The following is a 24943-nucleotide window of genomic DNA, read 5'->3' as shown; positions in this document are numbered from 1 at the left end:
GATGTTGCATTATATCTATAAAGCCAAGCATAAAATAAATCTTTGGCTTATTTCTAGGATCTTTGAACAAATATGATTTATTTAAAAATAATTGAACCAGTTTATGGGAATGTCAACAGAAAACTACTGTATTAAGTCCAAATTGGACATTAGTAATTTGCAGTGTAGCAACATGGCTCAGTCTTTGCAGGTCATTTTGTTTTCCAGAGTCAGTACTCACTAATGTTGCTACCTTCCTTCCCAGGCTAGGTACTGCTGTGACAATAATGCAAGTCGGCAGTGTTGCCTAAAGATGTGCAAAATCAAGAAGATGAAATTCATTAAATTTTTTTCCTAGTTATTTCTTCCCTCAACTCAATTGTTTTTTGACCTGGCCTGATGTTGTTTAGTGCTCTGCATGGACTACTGTAATTCAGCTCACAGAAGAACACACTTGAAAGAAAAGTACTAAGGATTTGAAAAAAGGATGACTTCTGACATCATCAGAATGTTCTCCTTTTCATGATTCTTTGGGCAGCTGGACAGAGCAGTATGTCCACTAGAATACTTGAGTCTGGTTTTGTGATTTCACAAGTAACACTTGCTCTTCAGTGACCTGAGTGAGGGTCACCCATGCCCAGTTATGTTCAGGGCCTGGCTGATTATATGTTTGGGATGTACGTAAATCAGCACTGTGCGCCTGTCACCCAGGCCAGAATAGTGTTTGAAGAAGAGTCATAGCTCCAAAATAACCTGAAAACTAAAAATATGCATATATAAAAATACCTTGGATCTAAACTTAAGAGTTTTTTTTACACCACATGTTCTCACTCATAGATGGGAATTGAACAATGAGAACACATGGACACAGGAAGGGGAACATCACACTCTGGGGACTCTTGTGGGGTGGGGGGAGGGGGGATGGATAGCATTAGGAGATATACCTAATGCTAAATGACGAGTTAATGGGTGCAGCACACCAGCATGGCACATGTATACATATGTAACTAACCTGCACATTGTGCACATGTACCCTAAAACTTAAAGTATAATAATTAAAAAAAAAAGTTTTTTTAACTTAAAAATGGTTGAAATTTAAAATGTTGTAAAGTTGAAAAAGAGCCCCTTAAGAAAGGAATGATTCAGCATTACTGATGGCATTTTAAAAAGGAAATGTATCTGTGAGACAGCTTTAGAAAAGTTTTGCAGCTTGGATACCGTAAACTATGCACTAATGAGCTTCAACCCATTTTCTTGCTTATTTTGTCAACCCTGACACCAAGGATAGTTACCAGCTGCTGAAGAAGCACTTTCTGGACATTGGGCAGCTTTTTCTTTTGGAGCCAACTCTATTCTTTTTCAGGGTTACAGTTAAATCATTCAACACAAAAATATGTACTTACACAATTTTAGAGCTTGTCAGATTGGTGACCTGATGAATGCCACTTAAATTACCTAGATTCATCTTTAAGCAGAATTGTTTTCCCTTCAGATGCTTAGAAAGATTGTTAGTTTCTTTTATATCTTTAAGTTCTAAATCACGAAATCATATGGCAAGAAAAACCCCAGATTTCTTTTCCAATCTATGAATAAACATAAAGAGACAGTTAATACTTAATTGATCTATCTGAACTATGATTTTAACTTTTCTCATTGTTTTTATTTTTTTATTTTATTTTATTTTATTTTGAGATGGAGTCTTGCACTTTCACCCAGCCTGGAGTGCGGTGGTGTGATCTCGGCTCACTGCAAGCTCCACCTCCTGGGTTCATGCCATTCTCCTGCCTCAGCCTCCCAAGTAGCTGGGACTACAGGCATTCACCACCACACCCGGCTAATTTTTCGTATTTTTAGTAGAGATGGGCTTTCACCTTGTTAGCCAGGATGGTCTCGATGTTTTTAAAGAAAAAATATTTACATTTATCATCAAATTAATCTTAAAATCTAAAATACATTAAGATATGCTTTTGGAAACTGTTTACAAACAACCTCAACAAACAAACATCATCGCTTTCAATCACATTTCTTTTTTTCTGGACCCAGTTGCTCTAACTTGCACTATCCCTTTTTTTTTTTTTTTTTTTTTGAGATGGAGTTTCACTCTTGTTGCCCAGGCTGGAGTGCAATGGTGTGATCTCGGCTCACCGCAAATTCCGCCTCTTGGGTTCAAGTGATTCTCCTGCTTCAGCCTCCCGAGTAGCTAGGATTACAGGCATGCGCCACCACACCAGGCCAATTTCGTATTTTTAGTAGAGACAGCGTTTCTCCATGTTGGTGAGGTTGGTCTTGAACTCCCGACCTCAGGTGATCCGCCTGCCTCAGCCTCCCAAAGTGCTGGGATTACAGGCGTGAGCCCCCACGCCCAGCCCCTTCTTTTTATTTCAAATCAAGATTTCGTCTCTGGCGAAGTTATTTCTCAGATATAACTTAGCAAGAATTTATCATCTTTTATCACATTCCACATGTTTATGTGAACATGTATGACAGTGATGGTTTGAAGATTTCTTCAGAACTTTTTGCTTGCAAATATTTTGCCCTATCATCCCCTTAAATATAGTTGTACTCATGGATATTGCTTTCCAAATTTGAAAATACGGTAATTAATTACTTGCATGTTGAAATATACATAAAGGACTTGCCCACACATAAGATTCCACCTGTAATTATGGCTTTGAGGAGAGGAGGGCATGAAGGGCTGCATAGTCTTAGTATTAAATAATTCATTACGCTAAAGGAGAATGCACGTAAAGTCAAGTGGCAGGAGATGCAATTGTGAAAGGGCCATGGCCACATTTTGTCTTGGGGATGTGGAGCCATTGAAAATAAATGAAACAGTCACTGTGTTTAATCTCACCAGTCTTCAAAACAATTCAGAGGGCTTACTGCTCATTTTTACTGATAAGAAGATAATAAAAATAATAAAGCATTGACTTAGGTACAAGGCTCCATTTAGAACTAGGTTCTTTACAAGCCTCGCCTCTAATTCATGCAGCAATCCTTACTCAAGGTAGGTGTTTCTTGCATTATACAGAAGAGGAAACTGGGTCTTAGAGAGGTTTAGGTCTCTTCCCAGGGCCACAAAACTAAATGATGAAACTTGGAAGAAGCCCACTTTTTTTTCACTGCATCATACTACCTTGAATATGAAATATCTCTGCCAAGTCTACAAGTGCAGTATAGAAGGTTATGGTGATGGTCATAGTGGGTGGATTGAGGCTGTGTGGTGGGACAGACAGTGGCAGTAGGGATCGTGAGGAGGGGGCACGTCTAAGAGCTATTTGGGAGGTAGGGTGGAACAGGCATTGGATGTTACTATATGTGGAAAGTGAGGAAGACAGTGGAGCTGAGAATCTTCTCAGGCTGGATAGGAGGTGGTTCTATTTACAAAGGAAGGTATTATGGGGCAGAGCAGTTTTAGAGGGTGAAATTGATGCTCAAGTTACATGAGTTTCTGTTGTTTTTGACACAGGGTTTCTCTCTGTCACCCATGCTGGAGTGCAGTGGTGCTGTTACAGCTCACTGCAACCTTAACCATCCTGGCTCAAGTGATCCTCCCACCTCAGCCTCCCAAGGAGCTGGGAATACAGACCCATGCCACCATGCCTGGCTAATTTTTTTTTGAGACTGAGTCTCCCTCTGTTTCCCCAGCTGGAGTGCAGTGGCATGATCTCAGCCCACTGCAACCTTTGCCTCCTGGGTTCAAGTGATTCTCCTGCCTCAGCCTCCCAAGTAACTGGGACTACAGGAGCATACCACCATGCTTGGGTAATTTTTTTTTTTTTTTTTTTGAGCTGGAATCTCGCTCTATCACCCAGGCTGGAGTGCAGTGGTCTGATCTCAGCTCACTGCAACCTCCACCTCCCAGGTTCAAGCGATTCTCCTGCCTCAGCCTCCTGAATAGGTGGGACTACAGGTGCCTGCCACCATGCCTGAATAATTTTTTTTTTTCCAAGACAGAATCTCGCTCTGTCGCCTAGGCTGGAGTGCAGTGGTGCAATCTCGGCTTACTGCAACCTCTGCCTCCCGGGTTCAAGTGATTCTCCTGCGTCAGCCACCTGTGGATGGGATTATAGGCGCGCGCCACCACGCCTGGCTAGTTTTTGTATTTTTTTTAGTAGAGACGGGGTTTCACCATGTTGGCCAGAGTGGTCTTGATCTTCTGACCTCGTGATCCACCCACCTTGGCCTCCGGAAGTGCTGGGATTATAGGCATGAGCCACCGCGCCCAGCCTAATTTTTGTACTTTTAGTAGAGAGAAGATTTCAAACATGTTGCCCAGGCTGGTCTGAAATTCCTGAGCTCGAGCGATCTGCCTGCCTTGCCCTCGTAAAGTGTGGAGATTACAGGCATGAGCCATTGTGCCCAGCCACATAAGTCCTTTTAATTCATGTTTTCTTTGCTGGGGAAGCGTACATTGCATGATGGATTCAGATACTCAACTTTCTTTTTTTTCTTTTTTTGAGATGGGGTCTCATTTTGTCACCCAGGCTGGAGTACAGTGGTGTGATCGTGGCTTACTGCAGCCTTGACCTCCTGGGCTCAAGCAATCCTCATGCCTCAGCCCCCAAGTAGCTGGGACTACAGGCGCACACCGCCATGCCTGACTAATTTTTGTATTTTTTTTGTAGACACAGGGTTTTGCCATGTAAGCCAGATTGGTCTAGAACTCTTGAGCTAAGGACAGTCCGCCTGTTTTGGCCTCCCAAAGTGCTAGGATTACAGGCTAACTTTCAATTTAATAAAAAAAATTAATTTGTGCAATTGGTTGTTATTTTATAGAAGCCTAATTTCTAGAATATGGGATATAAACAATTTAATAATGTTTTCACCAGTTAGTTTGATTGCTTTCTAAATTAGGAAAAATGAAAACAAATAAACGATGGGCAAAAAAGCTGACTGGGGACAGTAAGGTCTAAGAAGGCAGCCTAAGTGGAAAATTAGCCCTTACTCACCCTTTAGGGTTATGGGGGCTGGGAGCAACAGTCCTCACTGCTCACTGACTAATCTTTATCAATCTTATTTAATCTTTATTGAAGATGCATTAGCATTTTTAATTTAAGTGGGTTTTTTTCCTCTTTTCTTTTGGTGGGGGGTGTGGGCGGCGGGGGAGTCTCAATATGTTGACCAGGCTGGTCTTGAACTCCTGGCCTCAAGCGATTCTCCCTCCTCAGCCTCCCAAAGTGCTGGGATTACAGGCATGAGCCATTGCACCCAGCCTTTTCTATTTTTCATTTCAAGAGTTTGCTTTTTAAGAATTAAAATTGTGTAATTATGACAGTTTTTATTGCAGTACTCCAAGCTAGAGAAAAGCATATATAAATTAATAGTTTTCCCTTCTTCTCCCACAGTTCTGTCTCTGTTGTTAACACTTTGCTGAGTGTTCTTCTGTACTTGTTTTAAATGTCTTTAAACATATAGGCAGGGTTTTTGTGTGTGTGGTGTTTTTGTTTTTGGTTTTTTTTTTGCTGTTTTTCTTCCTTTGTTTTTATAAAAACAGGATCTTGCAGCCTGGTGTTTTAAATTTAGTAGTATGTCCTTTGAAAAGGCAGGTATTTACGAGACAAAGCTGCATTTTTAAAGCACTGGTGAAGTGTGAAGAAAATGAGACCGATTAGGGAAGAAAACCCGAGAAGCTCAGAGTTTGGGTGACCCTGGGGATGTGGGAAGGTGGTGTAAATGGTACCCTGAGGGTAGCATGGATGGTAAGTGAAAGAGGAAAAGGTGTAGGTTTGCATAAAAGAAACTGATGGAATTTGGATGCCCCATAGCAGACCCATATAATGATACCAGGGGAAAAGATGGACAGTTTTGTGGGTAAATTAGCAGTGATTTTGATTCCTTGTCTTGTTGGCTGCTGATGGAGATACATGTATCAGCATAATACCTGGCTAGTTTCCATGGCCAGCAAGAGCCAGTCCTGCAGTGTGACCACATCCTGTCCATTCTGGGTCTTGGTGGCAAGCCAGGATGATTCAGGCAGTTGGGCTTTATTACGTTATCCCTTCTTTGCCCTCTGAAAGCTGAGTTTTGAAATAGTTAGGATCTTATACAACATCTCAGATTCAGCGTGCTGTGCAGGAGGTGGGGAGAAAAGGGTACAAAAGAGGAAAATGTTCAGTGAAGGTGTTATTAACAATGGAGGGGAATATGAAAGTGGAAATTGATACCTTTTCCTCTTGGGATTTAATTATGTCTATAAAATTAAGGTGTTGCAATACATAATCTCTATGATTTTTTTTTCCAGCTCTAAATCTCTGAGATGGCTGTGTTTTAGAGCTACATGTTCTGCTTATTTACTGCCTGTCCTTTACATTTCAAATTCATTCAATATTTTTCCAAAGTACAGAATAGTTTTGCCTAGTTGCAGTAATTTTCACCTAGACTTCAGAGATCTTCCATCAACTCTTTTATGTATTTTTTCTCGTTTGTTTTTCCACTCTGGTCACTCAGTTCTAGCCAAGATAGTCCACCTTATTTTAGCACTTGTGCTATGTCTCTCTGTCTGTCTGTCTGTCTGTCTGTCTCTCTCTCTCTCTCTCTCTCTCTATATATATATATATATAATTTTGAGATGGAGTCTCACTCTGTCGCTCTGACTGAAGTGCAGTGGTGCGATTACAGCCCACTGCAGCCTTGACCTCACAGGTTCAAGTAATCCTCCCACCTCAGCCTCCAGAGTAGCTGGGACCACAGGTGCACACCACCATGCTGGCTATTTTTTTTTTTTAACCTCATTTTGTTTTTACTGGAGGCTCAGGTGGCCCAACTAATTTTTAGAAATTATTATTTGCAGAGATGAGGTTTTGTTATGTTGCTCAGGCTGGTCTCGAACTTCTGGGCTCAAGTGATTCTCCCACCTCAGCCTCCCAAAGTGTTGGGATTGTAGGTGTGAACTACTGTGCCTGGCCTTCTACATTTTTTTTTTTTAACCATTTCATAGTTCCCTTTTTCTTTGAACACTTGGTCCAAACTCACTTTTCTTCTGGATTCATATTTTCTGATCTCACCTATTATGTTATAGAACTGATATGTTAGGTTTGTTTTCATTGATGCATTTGTACTTGGCTTCAGAGAGCAGAACAAGGCCCTGTGAGTCACTGGGAGCCAGATTTTGGATCAAAATAAATCACTTTCTGACAAATGTAGTTGTCTAGTAATGGAATGAGGCAGTCTTCTTAGGAAGTAATGAATTCCCTGTCACCGAAAGGGAGAAGCTAGTGAGCCACTTGCTGAGAATACTCTATGGGGAGTTGTCCTTAGGAAGGGGTATATCTAGAATGATCTCTAAGGTTCCTTCTTATTCAGATTTCTTTGATTTTTATCATTCCAGGTGTTCCAAATAATTTGATAAGTTTATGTTTTTTATACTTTTCCCACCACCAGAGCAGTGTTTCCAACATGGTTAAATTGTTCTGCTTTAATGTTTGGCATTTCACACTATTTGATGACTGTAAACATTTGGAATGTTTTCACAGTGTCTCAAAACTTTATTTTGATTTATGTTTTGCTTTATTTTCCGAAGAAAACTAATGGGTAATATAAAGCTTTAAGATGAGTGTATCTCTAAATTTGGAGAGCTTTCAGTGAAACTATACATTTTGAAGCTACGTGGTTGCATTGAGGGAGGTCTACAGCCTCCAGAATCTTCTTTTTCACACACACGGGCACATGTGCATGTGCATGATTTTATATTTTGTCATTTACGCTTAGTCCTATATATATATATACACACATATATATACACTCACATATATATATATTTCTTTTTTAGACCATATTTCGCTCTCGTTGTTCAGGCTGGAGTGCAATGGCACGATCTCAGCTCACCGCAACCTCCACCTCCCAGTTTCAAGCAATTCTCCTGCCTCAGGCTCCCGAGTAGCTGGGATTACAGGCATGCACCACCATGCCCAGCTAATTTTGTATTTTTAGTAGAGACAGGGTTTCTCCATGTTGGTCAGGCTGGTTGCAAACTCCTGACCTCAGGTGATCTGCTCGCCTCGGCCTCCCAAAGTGCTGGGATTACAGGCGTGAGCCATTGCACTGGCCCTCTTAGTCCAATATTTTATTTTATTTTATTTTATTTATTTTTTTTGAGATGGAGTCTCACTCTGTCGCCCAGGCTGGAGTGCAGTGGCGCGAACTTGGCTCACTGCAAGCTCCGCTTTCCTGGGTTCATGCCATTCTCCTGTCTCAGCCTCCCAAGTAGCTGGGACTACAGGTGCCCGCCACTACGCCTGGCTAATTTTTGTATTGTTAGTACAGATGGGGTTTCACTGTGTTAGCCAGGATGGTCTCGATCTCTTGACCTCGTGATCCGCCCGCCTCGGCCTCCCAAAGTGCTGGGATTACAGGTGTGAGCCACCGTGCCTGGCCTAGTCCAATATTTTATAATCTGCATTGTCAACTAGTCAGGCCCCAGAATCTGTGGATTCAGCATCCTTGGATTCTGCATCCTTGGATTGAAAATATTTGGAAAAAAAATTGCATCTGTACTAAACGTATACAGGCTTTTTTTGGTCATTGTTACCTGAATAATTCAGCATAACAGCTATTTACATAGCATTTACATCGTATTAGGTATTATAAGTAATCTAGAGATGATTTAATGTATACTGGAGGATGTGTGTAGGTTACATGCAAATACTACACTATTTTATCTCAGAGACTTGAGCATCTGTGGATTTTGGTATCTGCAGGGGGTCCTGGAACCCCCACACCCTCACCCAGACTGAGGGATGACTGTATTTACATTATCTACCACTCTGATGTTTTCTTTTTGCTTTAGATTGCCCATTACCTCTTCATCTGTTTCATTTATTCATTCAAAAATTTGTATTGAGTGGCTACTGTGTCGGGCATGGTGCCACTTGCTGGAGATACAGCGTTGAACAAGACAGACCCAATGGAGCTGCCTGGGTGGAGCTTATGTTTCAGACTGGGAAGAGAGTCAACGAACATCCACACATATTTCAGTTGTGAGAGGTGCCATGAGGGAAGAGACAGACTGGCTGGGGAAAGCGTGATCAGGCAGTCTTCCCCAGGAGGTGAGACTTGAGCCCAGACCTGAATGATGACAAGGAGCCAGTCATGTGGAGACTGGGGAATGTGATTTTTAAGAAGAGGACAAGTGCCAAGATCTGCGAACTCTGTTGTAGTTGTTAGGGGAAGTGATGGGTTACCATGCTCTGTAAAAATGACCATTCATATTTGAAATATGACCATTCTGTAACACAGTGTATTGCCTACTGGATTTTTCTAATGAGGTATTGGGTCTCAACATTGGAAATGTTTGAGCAGACCTTGGATATCTCCCTGAGGTCTTCTCTGAGAAGAGGTGGGTAGGAACTAGTGAGTTTCAATACAGGCTGTATGTTAGAATCACCTGGGTGATTTATGAAACTACTGCTGCCTGGACCCCACTCCGGGAGAGTTAAATCACTCATTGGAAGTGGAGCCTGGCTTCAGCATGCGAATCCCACTTCCCTTAGAGATGCAGCCAGGGTAAAGAACCCCTCTTCTATATTTCCAACTTGAGGACTAAATGACCCCATGGGCGTAGAAGTGTTTAGTAAGAAAATCTGGTTCCGGGTGCAGTGGCTCATGCCTGTAATGCTAGCACTTAGGGAGACGAAGGCAGATGGATCATATGAGGCCAGGAGTTTGAGACCAGCCTGACCAACGTGGCGAAACCCCATCTCTATTAAAAATACAGAACTAGCTGGGCATGCTGGCATGCGCCTGTAGTCCCAGCTACTCGGGAGACCGAGGCATGAGAATTGCTTGAACCCAGGAGGTGGAGGTTGCAGTGAGCTGAGATCGTGACACTTCACTCCAGCTTGGGCGACAGAACAAGACTCTGTCTCAAAACAAAACAAAACAAAACAAAAAACTGGGAAGTTATGAGCTAATACATAAACCTTCATTGCACAGTCTTTTAAAATTTGTTGTTTCTACTTTCTGAAAATGAAAATATTAAATCCTTCCTGAAAACAGAAAATATCAAAAACTTAACTGCATTAGACAGAGATATATGTTAACTTTGAGTGCATTTAATTTTGTATTCTTGAGTACTGTTTAAAGTGTCTTTTAAAAGTTCTCTCTTATTGTGTCTATTTATTTTATTCTGTTTGCAGTTTTTATGCCAACTTTACACATTTGTAAATAGAATATTTAAAAAAATTTTTTTGAGGGATTGATCTCTAACTTCTTGGTGACTTATAGTTGTTCTTTTGGTTGTACATCTTTACTGTTTTCCAACATTTTAAGGAGAAAAAGCACTACTCTCAAATGTAATATTTAACTGCTGTGTTTCTATCTTTAAATATAGAATTGAAAATGAGAACCTGTTTATATTTATGTGAGCAATAGCAATATGTGTACAATAACAGTAGCAATTTCCTTAAGAATGTTTTGTTGCAGTTTGGCGTGGGTCTGTAATAGAAGGTTCAGAATGATGGGTCTTTGTTTTTCTCTTGCATACTGCAGAGTAATGTGGAATCAAATACCACTATTGAAGAGCTCTTAGTCATCAATTTTTGAAACTGAAAGAGGTTTATATTGTAAGAAGGATGGGCCCTGTTGATAAGCCTCACTGATTGCTACTTGCTAGATGGTTTTAGGAGATATCTTGAAGTTGACCTTGTGTGAGGTTACTGGATGGAAATAGCATGAGTTTAATCTTGTACATGACTTCTTTTGTTGAGCTGGAGATACTATTATCTTGCAGATTATCTCTTTGGCACGCACGACCATTTTTTTTTGTCTTTTAAATCACAAACTGGCTTTCTTTCTGCTAAGGTTGGTGTGCTTAGATTCTTTAAGCTCCAAATCTCAAGAAAATATAGGAAGGAAAATCAACCATTAGAGAGAGAGAGAGAGAGAAAGGAAAAAATATAATGTGCTCCAAACTGATTATAAATAGCTTTTGAATTGTTGGCTCCATAGAATTTTTTTTTTTTTTTTTTTGAGACGGAGTCTCGTCCTGTTGCCCAGGCTGGAGTGCAGTGGCGTGATCTCAGCTCACTGCAGCCACCGCCTCCTGGGTTCAAGTGATTCTCCTGCCTCAGCCTCCCGAGTAGCTGGGATTACAGGCGTGTGCCACCATGCCTGGCTAACTAAGTTTTTGTAGCTTTAGTAGAGACAGGGTTTCACCATGTTGGCCAGCCTGGTCTCGAACCTCTGACCTCATGATCCACCTGTCTCAGAGTGCTGGGATTACAGGCGTGAGCCACAGCACCTGGCGTCTATAGATAATTTTTAAAATTCATACCAGATCTTAATTAATGTTGGCATTAAAAACTAATGGTGGCTCATACCTGTAATCCCAGAATTTTGGGAGGCCAAGGCGGGTGGATCACTTGAGGTCAGGAGTTCAAGACCAGCCTGGCCAACATGGTGAAACCCTCTCTCTACTAAAAATACAAAAATTAGCTGGATGTGATCATGCGTGCCTGTAATCCCAGCTACTTGGGAGGCTGAGGCAGGAGAAACTCTTGAAGCTGGGAGGTGGAGGTTGCAGTGAGCCGAGATCACTCCATTGCACTCCAGCCTGGGCGAGAGTCTTGTTCTGTCTCCAAAAATAAAAATAAAAATAAAAATAAAAACGCTGAGGTGGGAGGATGGCTTGAGCCCAGGAGGCAGTGACTGCAGACAGCCAAGATCGCAACACTGCACTCCAGCCTGGGCAACAGAACAAGACTCCATCTCAAACAAACAAACAAACAAACAAAGAAAACCTATGGTTAATGATATAGTGATCTGAACAACAGAAGATCTCAGTTTGTCAATTTTTTTTTTTTTTTGAGACAGGGTCTCACTCTCTTGCCCAGGCTGGAGTGCAATGGTGCAATCTCGGCTCACTGCAGCTTTGACTTCCCAGGCTCAAGCGATCCTCCTGCCTCAGCCTCCTGAGTAGCTGGGACTACAGGTGTGAGTCACCACACCCAGCTAATTTTTTTGTATTTTTTGTAGAGACAGTGTCTCACAATGTTGGGCAGGCTCGTCTCAAACTGTTGGCCTCAAGACATCTACCTGCCTCAGCCTCCAAAGGTGCTGGGATTACAGGTGTGTACCACTGTACCCAGCCTCAGTTTGTTAATATTTTACAATAATTTAGAAGTAGAACCCTTTCTTAAGGCTGGGCGCGCTGGCTCACACCTGTAATCCCAGCACTTTGGGAGGCCGAGGCAGGTGGATCACGAGATCAGGAGATCGAGACCATCCTAACACAGATCGAGACCATCCTAACACAGATCGAGACCATCCTGACTAACATGGTGAAACCCCCGTCTCTATGAAAAATACAAAAAATTAGCCGGGCTTGGTGGTGGGCGCCTGTAGTCCCAGCTACTCAGGAGGCTGAGGCAGGAGAATGGTGTGAACCTGGGAGGCGGAGCTTGCAGTGAGCTGAGATCGCGCCACTGCAGTCCAGCCTGGGCGACAGAGCAAGACTCCGTTTCAAAAAAAAAAAAAAAAAAATAACAAAAAAAGAAGTAGAACCCTTTCTTAAGAGCATTCTCAGGTCTTCTATCTTAATTACTATAATTTCCAGTCATGTTTTATAATCAGGTGCTATTTTTCATTGTGGCATAATAAGTAACATTTTTGTAAATCATGTTGAAGTGCTTGAGACAATACAAGCAATTATTTGCTAAAATTTAGACCAGGGTCTCAAAACAACAATTACATTTTTAGATAATGGTCACAGTAAGTCTTTTCAGAAAAAAGCAACGAAGAAAGCTCTAGACCAATGAGATTTTAGTCATCATTAATCAATGCCAAGCGAAAAAATCTTAAGATGTATTTAAATTTGTGATGCCAGTGTGATTCAGAAATTTGAAAAATGGATTTCAAAGTAATGCTGTGAGCAGATAGGTCATTGTGTAAACATAACTAATGGTTCATTCATTCATTCCTACAATAATGATTCAGTGTCAGATTTGGGTGTTGAAAATACAGCAGAGAACAAACACAACAGAAGGTCCATATTTGTGGAGCCTACATTTTGTAGGGGAAGAGAGATGATAAACAAAATGAATGAGTTAAGTAGATAGCACGTTAGATCGTCCAAAATGCTATGGGGGGAAAAACCCTGGGAATAGGGAGATGGCATGTGAAGTGGAGGAAGGTTATGATTTTCAATAGAGTGATCAGAGAAAGCCTCATTGAGAAGACACACTAAGGAGGCCATGTGGCTGGAGGGGACTGAGTTAGGGGGTGAATAGTAGGTGAGACCAGAGGGGGCCACATGATGTAGCAGCTTCTAGATTATCAGGACTTTGGCTTTTGCTCTGAGTGAGATGGGAAACTTTCAGAGAGCTTTGAGCAGAAAAGTCACAATGTTCTGCACTTTTTCCTTCATTGAGATAACCTCTGCATGCATTCAAGCACGACTAAGACCCCCTTCAGGGAAAAGAAGTTTTCATTAACTCAGTATCCCATGAGGTATATGGCATTCTCTTCCTTCCCACCATAGCAGGTGTTTAGTAGATGGTTATGGTATTGCACTGATTTAGGCTGGGAAAAAAATAAAGATGAAGTTATTAAGACAGCCAGTTGTGGTAGGGCACAGTGGCTCACGCCGGTAATCCCAGCAGTTTGGGAGGCTGAGGCGGGCGGATCACCTGAGGTCAGGAGTTCAAGACCAGCCTAGCCAACATGGTGAAAACCCATCTCTATTAAAAATACAAAAAATAAGCCAGGCGTGGTGGCAGGTGCCTGTAATCCCAGCTACCCGGGGGCTGAGCCAGGAGAATCGCTTGAACCTGGGAGACGGAGGTTGCAGTGAGCCGAGATTGCGCCACTGCACTCCATCCTGGGCGACAGAGCAAGACTCCGTCTGAAAAGAAAAAAAAAAAAGACAGCCAGTTATTTGAAAAGAGGTTGGAGTAGACCACTTGTTTTAAAAATAACCACTTGTTTGCCTAGGTTAAACCCATTTACTCAAAAGACACTGCGCTGACTTGCCTGGTTCCTTGTACCTGAATCTTTACCTAAGTGTCTTGTGCTCTCTGTCCTTTATTCTCCATAATGCGAGCTATCCAGTAGACCCTAGCCAAAGGGGACATAAAGACAGTCTCAACATTGTATTACTGGTTCTGTGCTACAGTTGTCATTCAAGTTCCTGAGAAAATGGAATGAATGTCTGTTATTCATTTATTTATTAAATCTTTAGAGAGCATCATCTATATGCCAGGTATTATGCAGGCTATACAAAAATTAGGAAGACGTGATCTTTATTTTTAAGTTACTTATTTGTTGTTGGAGGCAACAGAGATAAATGAATTGTGATATTTTACTGGAAACAATATGGGTTTTTGAGTTAAGAACAGACTGTGTTTGAAATCCCTTTAGCAGCTATGTGACCTTAGGCCAATATTTGAAATGATGTGAACGTTGGTTTCCTCCTCAGTAAAATGGAGAATGATAATAACTATAAGTGGTAAGGAAAAATGCATGTGAAGGATTTAATACAGTACCTGACACACGACAAGCACTTGATAAATGATGGATGTGATGGTGACAATAATAGTAATAATAATAAAATAATAATGTGTTGGCTGTGCTCGATAGGAGTGGAGGGTAGCAAACTCAGCTTGAATCAGAGTAATCTCCCTGATCAGGCAACATTTGAGGGGGCTCTGAAGAATAAGTAGGGATTTTCCGGGGAGAGAAGAGGGGCAAAGTCATTCAGGAAGATGAAACAGCCTGTAGAGGAGGGAAGGCTGGAGAGAGTGCTGCTTGTCAGTGTCTGTGTTGTTGCAGTAGGGAGGTAGATGGAATAGGGTGAGAGGGGAGGTGAGCCTGGAGAGATGGTTTGGGGCCAGATGGGGAAAGCTGTGTTATGGGGCTTGTCAGTTTCTGCCAGCCAAGGCTTCAGCATAGCTGACTGTAACAAAGTTGGGAAGGCCTTGCTTTTGAGAGCCAGACCAGGAGTACCTGTGACTAACAAGGGGTCTGGGAGGATCTGCTGCTCCCATGCCCTCCTTTGTGTGTTTTAAATCTGTTTGAGCCTTCTGGGCTCCTGTGAATTAGGGAGTGGCAGCTCCTCAGTCTAACTCCTATTGTGACCAGGTTGCCTAATTGGCCCTTTGGTTTGGGCACCCACTGTCCTTCTGCGTGGTTGGATAGATGCTGCTCCCAATGTCCCTGATCTCTTAACAGACCCCTCTGATTCTTCACTCTTGGCTTTGAGAGCCCCTGATGCCCTGCAGTCTTGACTGAGCTTCTAATGGTTGATCAGACCCTTGAATGTTGAGCTCTTTCCATACTAGACTTGAATATTCTCCTGCCCATTTGATTTGTTAATTAGGATTCATTGGCTGTTTCTCTGCTCTCCTCTTTTCTCTCTGTTCCTGCTGGTTCAAGTTTAACCTCCATTTTCTTTCTCTGGGAAGTTTCCCTTATGCCTCTTGAACAGGGTCAAGAGCACTTAGGAGCTCAGATTTACACTGTATATCATGAGAAAAGCATTGAAAGTTTCAAAGCAGGAGAGTGACATAATTAGCTTTATGTTTTAAAGCGGATTTTTGACTTTAGATTCTGGCAATACAGTGGTCCTGTGGTCTAAGACATCTGATTAACCTTCCTGCTAGCAACAATTAAAAATGCTGAGTGCAATAAAAAACTAGCCCTTAAATGGAATGAATGAGTCAACTACTTGGTAAGGATGCTCAGAGGCTAAAACTGAATCAAAGCAGGAACTCTTAGAAGTAAGCAGTGTGTTGGCTAGGCGCAGTGGCTCAGCCTGTAATCCCAACACTTTGGGAAGCCAAGGCAGGTGGATCACTTGAGCTCAGGAGTTTGAGACCTGCCGGGGCAACATGGCAAGACCCAGTCTCTAAAAAAAAAAAAAATGCCAAAATTAGGCAGACATGGTGGCACACACTTGTAGTCCCAGCTGCTCGGGAGCCTGAGGTGGGAGAATCGCTTGAGCCCAGGAGGTGGAGTTTGCAGTTAGCTGAGATTGTGTCACTGCACTCCAGCCTGGGCAACAGAGCAAGACTCCATCTCAAAAAAAATAAATAAATAAGCAGTGCATCAAATCTGACTTTTGCCTTGAATGCATTTGCTGAATCAGTATTGGTTCAATACTGAGCATTAGTTTTCCGGCCACTTAGAGTAGAGGAAATAGGAGATAAAGCCTAGGATCTCCCCAGATTTGGGCTCCAGAGGACCCTACAACTATTGTGGGGGGAACTGGATGTGGTGGGAAAAATTGTATACCTCTTCTCAGACTTCATACCCCACCAATGGGCTCTCACCACGGTTTGCAGACTGTTCACACCGAGTGTGTGTAGAAAGGATGAAATCTTAAGATTAGAATGAGAGTGAACGCAGGTTGGTCATGCCTGCAGCTCTCTTTGAAGACACTCGCTATCATGGCGGGCTAGAAATAGTCACCATAGATAGTATTCTTAAAAAAAAAAAAGTTGCTGGCCGGGTATGGTGGCTCACACCTGTAATCTTAGCATTTTGGGAGGCCGAGGCGGGTGGATCACTTGATACCAGGAGTTCGAGATCAGCCTGGCCAACATAGTGAAACCTTGTTTCTACTAAAAATACAAAAATTAGTTTGGCATGGTGATGCAAGCCTGTAATCCCAGCTACTTGGGAGGCTAAGGCAGGAGAATTGCTTGAACCCGGGAGGTGAAGGTTGCAGTGAGCCGAGATCAGATCACGCCACTGCACTCCAGCCTGGGCGACAGAGTGAGACTCTGTTTAAAAAAAAAAAAAGACCCTGCAGAAATTAAAATTGTAAAAATATAAATATACAAGGAACAGGCACCAGGCACCTTTGGCTCCACATCCTCGTCATCACTTCATACCTTGTAACTCTAGTTTGCATTTTTGTGGCTGCTTATGAGGTCGTGCCTCTTCAGTATTTACAGGCATTTATGACTATCCTGCACTGAAATGCATTTCATGTCTTTGCTCATTTACCATTGGATTGTTTACATTTTTCTTCCCGATTTGTAAGAGTATACACCTATACTCATTTTCTGTATACTAAGCCTTTTTAGTTATTTAGATATGTTGGAAATATCTTTTCCTAGTCCATGGGTTGTCTTTTTACTCTTTCTGTGGTATCCTTTGAAGAAGAGAAGTTTATAATTTTAATTTAGTTGATTTATCACTCTTTTGTGTTTCTAGGTTGTATTTTTCTATTCTTAAGAAATCCTTTCCATGAAGTCATAAAAACATGCACCTATATTGTCTTCTGAATATCTTATGATTTGACTTTTATATTTAAATCTTTAATTCTCCCTGGAACTGATTTTTGTGTTTGGTGTGAGGTAGAAATCTAATTTAAATTTTTTCCCATGATTCCACCCCACCCCCCAATAAAATTAGCCAGTGATCTCAGTACCACAGGTTACTGAACAGTTGATCTTTCCTGCACTAATTTCCAATGTCTGTTTTGTGATAAATCAATTTTTTATATATGCATGGGTCTATTTTTGGACTATTCTGTTACATTGGTTTGTTGGTCTATTCTTGTGCAAATGCCACACTGTCTTACTCTTACCATTTTAATATAAGTTCTTGGTAGCTGATGGAATAATTCTTCTTATTTTGTTCTTCCCCAGGAGTCACTGGCTTTGGACACCTTCCTTGCTGTCATAGGCTCTTTGCTTTGGAAAGCTCTCAACATTTACAAGGAAGTGACAAGTGTGAACGAAGGCACATCACACTGTTTATTTCCGTTTCCCCAATAAGCATTAAGGAGGAGGATATTGAGGGTCTAGTTGTGGTTGTCTTAGACTTTGCACATGTTTTTATAAGCAAAGCAGACAAGCTCCAGCAAGGGAACTCAATTGTCTAATTAGATGTTACTAGAAATCTTATTGGGGCTGTGATCTAATTCTTTTTTTTTTTTTTGAGACAGACTCTTGCTCTGTCATCCAGGCTGCAGTGCAGTGGCGCGATCTCAGTTCACTGCAGCCTCTGCCTCCGAGGCTCCAGTGATTCTCCTGCCTCAGCCTCCTAGGTAGCGGGGATTACAGGTGCATGCCACCACACCCGGCTAATTTTTGTATTTTTAGTAGAGACGGGGTTTCACCGTGTTGGCCAGGCTGGTCTCAAACTCCTGACCTCAGGTGATCTGCCCGCCTCCGCCTCCCAAAGTGTTGGGATCACAGGCGTGAGCCACCGCACCTGGCCTGAGCTAATTCTTAAGAAGTCACTTTGGGAAAAAATATTATTTAAGGGCTTTTCATAAAGTATTCAAAAAGGTACAAGTTCTAATCTAACAGTTCTATTTGTGATTTTTGAGGAAGCATATGCGTATTTCCACTTAAGCATCTGAAATATTGCCTATAGTGCTGAACAAATTCTTCCCTTGGTTATTTTCCTCTTATCTCAGTCCCTGGAAAAATAAATGCCTGTACTAATTCTCTATAAACATAAATGGTCTCTTTAGGTATAAATAACCTCATAATCACATAAAAGTTAAAGTTTTAATGGAAAAGGCTCAGATGAAATATTACCTAAGTAGGAATTAATTGCTTTTTATCACTTTACATTATTTCATTTTTAGTATTATGAAAAATATAATTGTTCCTTTTCTTAAAAAAAACCAGCGTAATTTGTGCTTAGTTTTAAACCAAAATTTTTCCTATATGTTTATAGTTTATATTTCCAAGCCAAAATACTTGAGTTTTTTTCCTGTCATAATATATCAATATGAGAAATGTATTGTTACTTTAGAATCTTTTAAAACTTCTTTTTATTCCTTTTTTTGTTTTTTAAGATAGGGTATTGTTTTGTTGCGCAGGCTAGAATGCAAGGGCACGATCTTGGCTTACTGTAGCCTCAACCTCCCAGGTTCAAGCAACCCTCCCACATCAGCCATACAAGTAGCCGGGACTACAGGCATGCACCACCATGTCCAACTAATTTTTTTTTCTTTTTTTTTGAGACAGAATCTCGCTCTGTTGCCCAGGCTGGAGTGCAGTGGCACGATCTTGGCTCACTGCAACCTCTGCCTCCCAGATTCAAGAGATTCTCCTGCCTCAGCCTCCCGAGTAGCTGGGATTATGCACCATTGTGCCTGGCTAATTTTTGTATTTTTATAGAGATGGGGTTTCACCATGTTGTCCAGGCTGGTCTCGAACTCCTGACCTCAGGTGATCCGCCTGCCTCAGCTCCCCAAAGTGCTGGGGTTAGAGGCCCAACTAATTTTTTAAAAAATTTTTGTAGGCCGGGCATGGTGGCTTACGCCTGTAATCCCAGCACTTTGGGAGTCCAGGCAGACGGATCACCTGAGGTCAGGAGTTGGAGACCAGCCTGGCCAACATAGTGAAATCCTGTCTCTACTAAAAATAAAAAAAATTAGTCAGGTATGGTGGCACATGCCTATAGTCCCAGCTACTTGGGAGGCTGAGGCAGGACAATTGCTTGAACCCAGGAGGTGGAGGTTGCAGTGAGCTGAGATGGCGCAACTATACTCCAGCCTGGGCGACAGAGCGAGATTCCATCTCAAAAAAAAAAAAAATTCTGTAAACACAAGGTGTCACTATGTTTCCCAGGCTGGTCTCAAACTCTGGGCTCAACCGATCTTCCCACCTCAGCCTCCCACAGTCCTGGGATTATAGACATGAGCCACCACACCTGGCCTAAAACTCTTTCTTCAACATTAAGAAATAAGACTTTTCCAGTCTCTTTCTTAACCCTGTACCCTTTTCTTTCTCATCTTCTTTTATCCCCTCCCTTCATTAACTTTACATTGCAATACCAAGGACTTAATGGTTTGTTTAAAAAATGAATTCTACTCAGTAGAAAATTCCTGAGAATATTTATTAAATGTCACTGGGAGGAAATTTCCCTAAGCAAGATACAAAACTTAGAATCAAAAGGGAGGACTGACTTATTTGGTTTTAGAAATGAAAAAGAACAGTTTGGAAGAAATAGTGCGATGTGGATGGCTTACAAACAATTATTATTCCTAAAATATAGGTACGATGAGTTTATTGAAAACAACATAATGCAATAGGAAAAAAGGACAAAGACCAACTAGTCAGAGAGGATTTGCAAGTAAATCGGTAAATGGGAAGAGATGTTCAATCTGAGTAGTCAGTGAATGTAAATTAAGGAAGTTTACTTTTTTCCCCATTAATTTACAAAAATTTTAAATATGATAATATACAGTGACAAAATTTTTTTTTTTTTTTTGAGATGGAGTCTCGCTCTGTCGCCCAGGCTGGAGTGCACTGGGCGATCTCGGCTCACTGCAAGCTCCGCCTCTTGGGTTCATGCCCTTCTCCTGCCTCAGCCTCCCAAGTAGCTGGGACTACAGGCGCCTACCACCGCGCTCGGCTAACTTTTTGTGTTTTTAGTAGAGACGGGGTTTCACCGTGGTCTCGATCTCCTGACCTTGTGATCTGCCTGCCTCAGCCTCCCAAAGTGCTGGGATTACAGGCGTGAGCCACCACGCCTGGCCCCAAAATTTTTAAATAATGATAATATACAGTGTCGGAAAGTGTGTAGAGGTAGAAGTGTGAATTGCTGTGAACTTTGAGAACGTGGATTGGCAGTCTGTATTAAGATCTAAAATGCATACAGTGCTTGGGCCCAACAGTCTCACAGAAGCCATAGGTGATTGTATGTCAGTTCCCAAATACCACTCGTTAGAGAGAAGCACTGTTTAACATCTAGTATCTCATTTAGACCCTGTTTGAGCATAGATCTTATGTGTGTGGAACATAAAAGTAATCGAAGTATGCTCATTCTTTTTTTAACATATCTTTCCAGGCTTCTATATAGTTAAATAAATAATGCTCCTTGACATTTATGTATTTATTTATTTAGATGGAGTCTATTTCTGTCGCCCAGGTTGGAGTTCAGTGGTGTGATCTCAGCTCACTGCAACCTCTGCCTTTCGGGTTCAAGCAATTCTCCTGCCTTAGCCTCTCAAGCTGGGACTACAGGCATGCACCACCATTCCCGGCTAATTTTTGTATTTTTAGTAGAGACGGGGTTTCGTCATGTTGGCCAGGCTGGTCTCGAACTCCTGACCTCAGGTGATCTGCCCGCCTCGGCCTCCCAAAGTGCTGGGATTACAGGTGTGAGTCACCACGCCAGGCTGCTCCGTGACATTTAAATAAAATCATATTTTAAAGTCCAGATGTAAGCCTATACATCCCCCTTATCACTTATCTCTAATTCACTTCTAGACCTGGTTTGAACTTTGGATTTAGTGCTTTCAAAGTGTGATTTTTTTAAAAAAATTATTTTTCTGTTGCCGTATATTTCAGCTCTTCTCGGTCTTGAAAAGATTTGTGAGCCTTTTTGACAAAAGGTGGTGCTCATTTTCTATTTCGGTGGCTCCAGTAAAGGGAGCTGCTCTCTCATCGGATGATTATTGCCCCCAGAAGTGGTCCTACCATAGCCTTACTGGTCAGTTAGCCAGAATTTACACATTTACTCTGAGGCTTACAAAAATACTGTGTTCATAAAAAGCCCTCCTTCACATTTTGTGAAACAGTTGCATGGTGATTTGGGATATTTTAAGTTTACCATCACCTCTCTGTCCTCTGCAAAAATAAAAATTGTGGAATGTAAAACAACTCTGTTGCACAAAAAGGGGAACTTGGTGTAGGAAAAAATAACTAGAAATGATAACTACGAGACACTGCACTCCCAAATTGAAGATTTAAAAAAATTCCTGATCATAAATAAGAAAAATTATGTAGACATTTATCCACTGCATACCTGATGACTAAACACTTGATATACCCCAGCCATTGTTAGGTGCCAGGGTACAAAGTTCCTGCCCTCAGCGGGTGGACACACTTGTGGGGGAGAAAGGCAACAAAAGCTTAAGCAAGTAAATGCATAATTTTACAGGGTGATATGTGCTAAAAAGTAAATAAAGCAAGGTGGAGGAATAACAAGACTGGCGGGGGTGCTGGCTGGGGTGGCTATTTGAGAAATGAGGGCCAGGCATGGCCTTTCAGAGGAGATGATGTTGGAGCTGAATCCCAAGTGGTCAGAAGGAGCAAGGTGGGAAAATACTTGAGCAAGGTGGGAAAATATTTCAGTTCCTGGGTCAAAAGTAACAGTAAGTGTAAAGATCTTGAGATGGGGGCTGGGCACTGTGGCTCACACCTGTAATCCCAGCTGTTTGGGAGGCCAAGGTGGGCAGATCATGAGGTCAGGAGTTCGAGACCAGCTTGACCAATATGGTGAAAACCTGTCTCTGCTAAAAATACAAAAATTAGCTGGGTGTGGTGGCAGGCGCTTGTAATCCCAGCTACTCAGGAGGCTGAGGCAGGAGAATTGCTTGAACCCGGGAGGCGGAGGTTGCAGTGAACCTAGATTGTGCCACTGCACTGCAGCCTAGGCGACAGAGCGAGACTCTGTCTCAAAAAAAAAAAAAAAAAAAAAAAAAGATCTTGAGATGAGAATGAACTGGGTTTTTGTGAAAATGGCAAATGGCATTTTGGGTACTGCAAGCCTTTGCAGCTCGGAACTGTGCTGTGCACCGTGGGACTGTGTGGCTCAATGCGGGACGGTTAGCATCCCTAGTCACTGCATTACAAAAACATAGTCACACATTCTAGACACCCACTGCCCGCCCCAATGCCAAGGGGGCAGTACTGCCTTCAACCAGGACCCCAAAAGACTCCAGTGTGGCAGTTGTTGGGGAGGGGGAATGTGAGAGGGGCAGTGGAGAGGGAGTCAGCAAGCAGGTTCTCTGAGCCCTGGCGAGAAGTCTGGATTTTATTTTAAGCCGCCTGAGTGATGTGATTTCATACACGTTTTTAAAAGATCACTCTGGTTATTCCTTGCAGACAGTGGAAGAGTGAGCCAAGTTAGGAGGCTATTGCAGTAGTTCAGGTAAGAGATGATGGTGGCTTAGACTGAGTGAGAATCTACTTGAGGGTAAGAAGTGATCTGATTCAGGGTATATGTTGAAAGATTTGCTAATTAATTAAATATGGGAGGCAAAAGAAGGTGGAGAAATCAGGATGGCTCCTAGGTTTCTTATAAGGAGCTAGGAAGAATGTAAAGAAATCATATGATAAGGAGATATAAAAAGGAATAAAATAATATTTCACACTTAAATTTAGGAGACGAAATATTTGCTTATTTGAATTTGAAAATTCTTGTGGATACCAATATTGATACTTTGTCTGAAAAATAATTTTAAGATGAGTCTCCTGGCCAGGCGCGGTGGCTCATGCCTGTAATCCCAGCACTTTGGGAGGTTGAGTCAGGTGGATCACCTGAGGTCAGGAGTTTGAGACCAGCCTGACCAACATGGTGAAACCCCATCTCTACTAAAAATGCAAAAATTAGCCGGGTATGGTGGTGCACACCTGTAATCCTAGCTACTCGGGAGGTTGAGGCACAAGAATCACTTGAACCTGGGAGGTAGAAGTTGCAGTGAGCCAAGATCGTGCCACTGCAAGCCAGCCTGGGCGACAGAGCAAGACTCCATCTGGGAAAAAAAAAAAAAAAGATGAGTCTGCCAAAATGTTTCTCATTTGGAAGGGATTCATGACTTTGCCAGAAAAACAAGCAGCATTCTATAGTTATAATGCTCTATGATGTAATTTACTGGACCTAAGTTGGCTACCTTTCATGATGCATATTAAGTGTGGAGCCATATTTCTTAGTTTCTGTTATAAAGCTAAACTGTTAAGTCATTTTTATTCCTATAAAGTCAAACAAACTAGCCATGGATACTTTTTAACATTCTGTGAAACCAACTTTATCCAGTTTCTGAAATGGATGCCAGTTCTTTTTTTTTTTTTTTGAGATGGAGTCTTGCTCTGTCCCCCAGGCTGGAGTGCAGTGGTACGATCTCTGATCACTGCAACCTCCGCCTCCCGGGTTCACGCCATTCTTCTGCCTCAGCCTCTTGAGTAGCTGGGACTACAGGCGCCTGCCACCACGCCTGGCTAATTTTTTGTATTTTTAGTAGAGACGGGGTTTCACTGTGTTGGCCAGGATGGTCTTGATCTCCTGACCTGGTGATCCACCCACCTCGGCCTCCCAAAGTGCTGGGATTACAGGCCTGAGCCACTGTGCCTGGCTGGATGCCAGTACTTTTTAAACCAAAGTTAAAATAATTATTTATAGGAAGCAGTTGTGCACTGTAGATTAGGAACATGGAGACTGGGGCATAAATATATTCTTGAGCTAGAATTAAAGTAAAACATGTGACTGATGGAAATAACAGCTCTCCCTGTGCCCTACCATGGAACTTGGTAAGCCTTTGTTAACTCACTGGCACTGCTAGATCATGCTATGGTCCCCGAGGGCCGGGGAGGCAAGTGTGCTAGTCCAAGTAAAAAGCTGATATGATCTTTGTATGAACAGAAACACTGTTTGTAATGTGATGATAACGTTGGTTTCTTGCTCCTGGGATATTGTGTTCTAGGTAAAGTGGTCCAGAGACCAATGGGTGGCAGATACAGGGATACAGAGGTCAACTTAATATTTAAAAAGACCTTCTCTAATGTCTAAGAGCAGAGTGAAAGTGAGCAGGCCATCTGAGGAGAGAGAGACTTCCCTGTTGGCTCATCATGATGCTTAAGCAGAGCCAAAAAGCTACTTGGTAGGGATGTCAAGGAAGTGAGTCAGGTGTTTTCAGCACCGCGACTCTGTCATTGTGTGCCTCTCTCCTTAATACCTCAGAATTAGAATAAAGTCTTGATAACACTAGTGGCACCAGTCCTGTGGTTTGTTTTGCGATGACTGTGTGGTTGTTAAACTTTCTAAGTGAAACACCATAGTGTCGGGAGCAATGCCGACAAGCCTGGCCACCTTTGGTCTACAGCAGATATTGCAAGCTGGTATCCCGTGGCCACAGTCAGGCTTGGTGATTGATAAACATTTTGATTTAGGGAGCTGCTTTTTTCAAGAAACAGAATCACATAAACTGGATTTCAGGCCAGTCTCAAAAAACTGGAAGATTTCACAGAGCCTTGGGCCCACATTTCTGTGTGGCATC

General features: G+C 42.1%; 1 protein-coding gene across 17 annotated transcripts in view; it reads left to right on the top strand.

Moving 5' to 3' along the window:
- Positions 1-24943, top strand: part of BICD1 (BICD cargo adaptor 1) — a 276282-nt gene that overhangs the window by 3507 nt on the left and 247832 nt on the right. Inside the window, exon 2 of one of the 17 annotated variants that reach the window (XM_054664370.2) lies at positions 8768-10321. The exons of the other annotated variants lie outside the window; for them this stretch is intronic. Coding sequence (XP_054520345.1) covers positions 8768-8821 — 54 coding nt within the window. The 3' untranslated portion in view covers positions 8822-10321. Of the gene's footprint in view, positions 1-8767; positions 10322-24943 lie in introns of those variants that run through there. 17 annotated transcript variants of the gene reach the window in all.

The sequence above is a fragment of the Pan troglodytes genome, chromosome 10, assembly GCF_028858775.2.
Source record: "Pan troglodytes isolate AG18354 chromosome 10, NHGRI_mPanTro3-v2.0_pri, whole genome shotgun sequence".
Taxonomy (NCBI): Eukaryota; Metazoa; Chordata; class Mammalia; order Primates; family Hominidae; genus Pan; species Pan troglodytes.
Note: the sequence above shows the minus strand (reverse complement) of the source record. Positions and strands in the feature narration are given on the sequence as shown.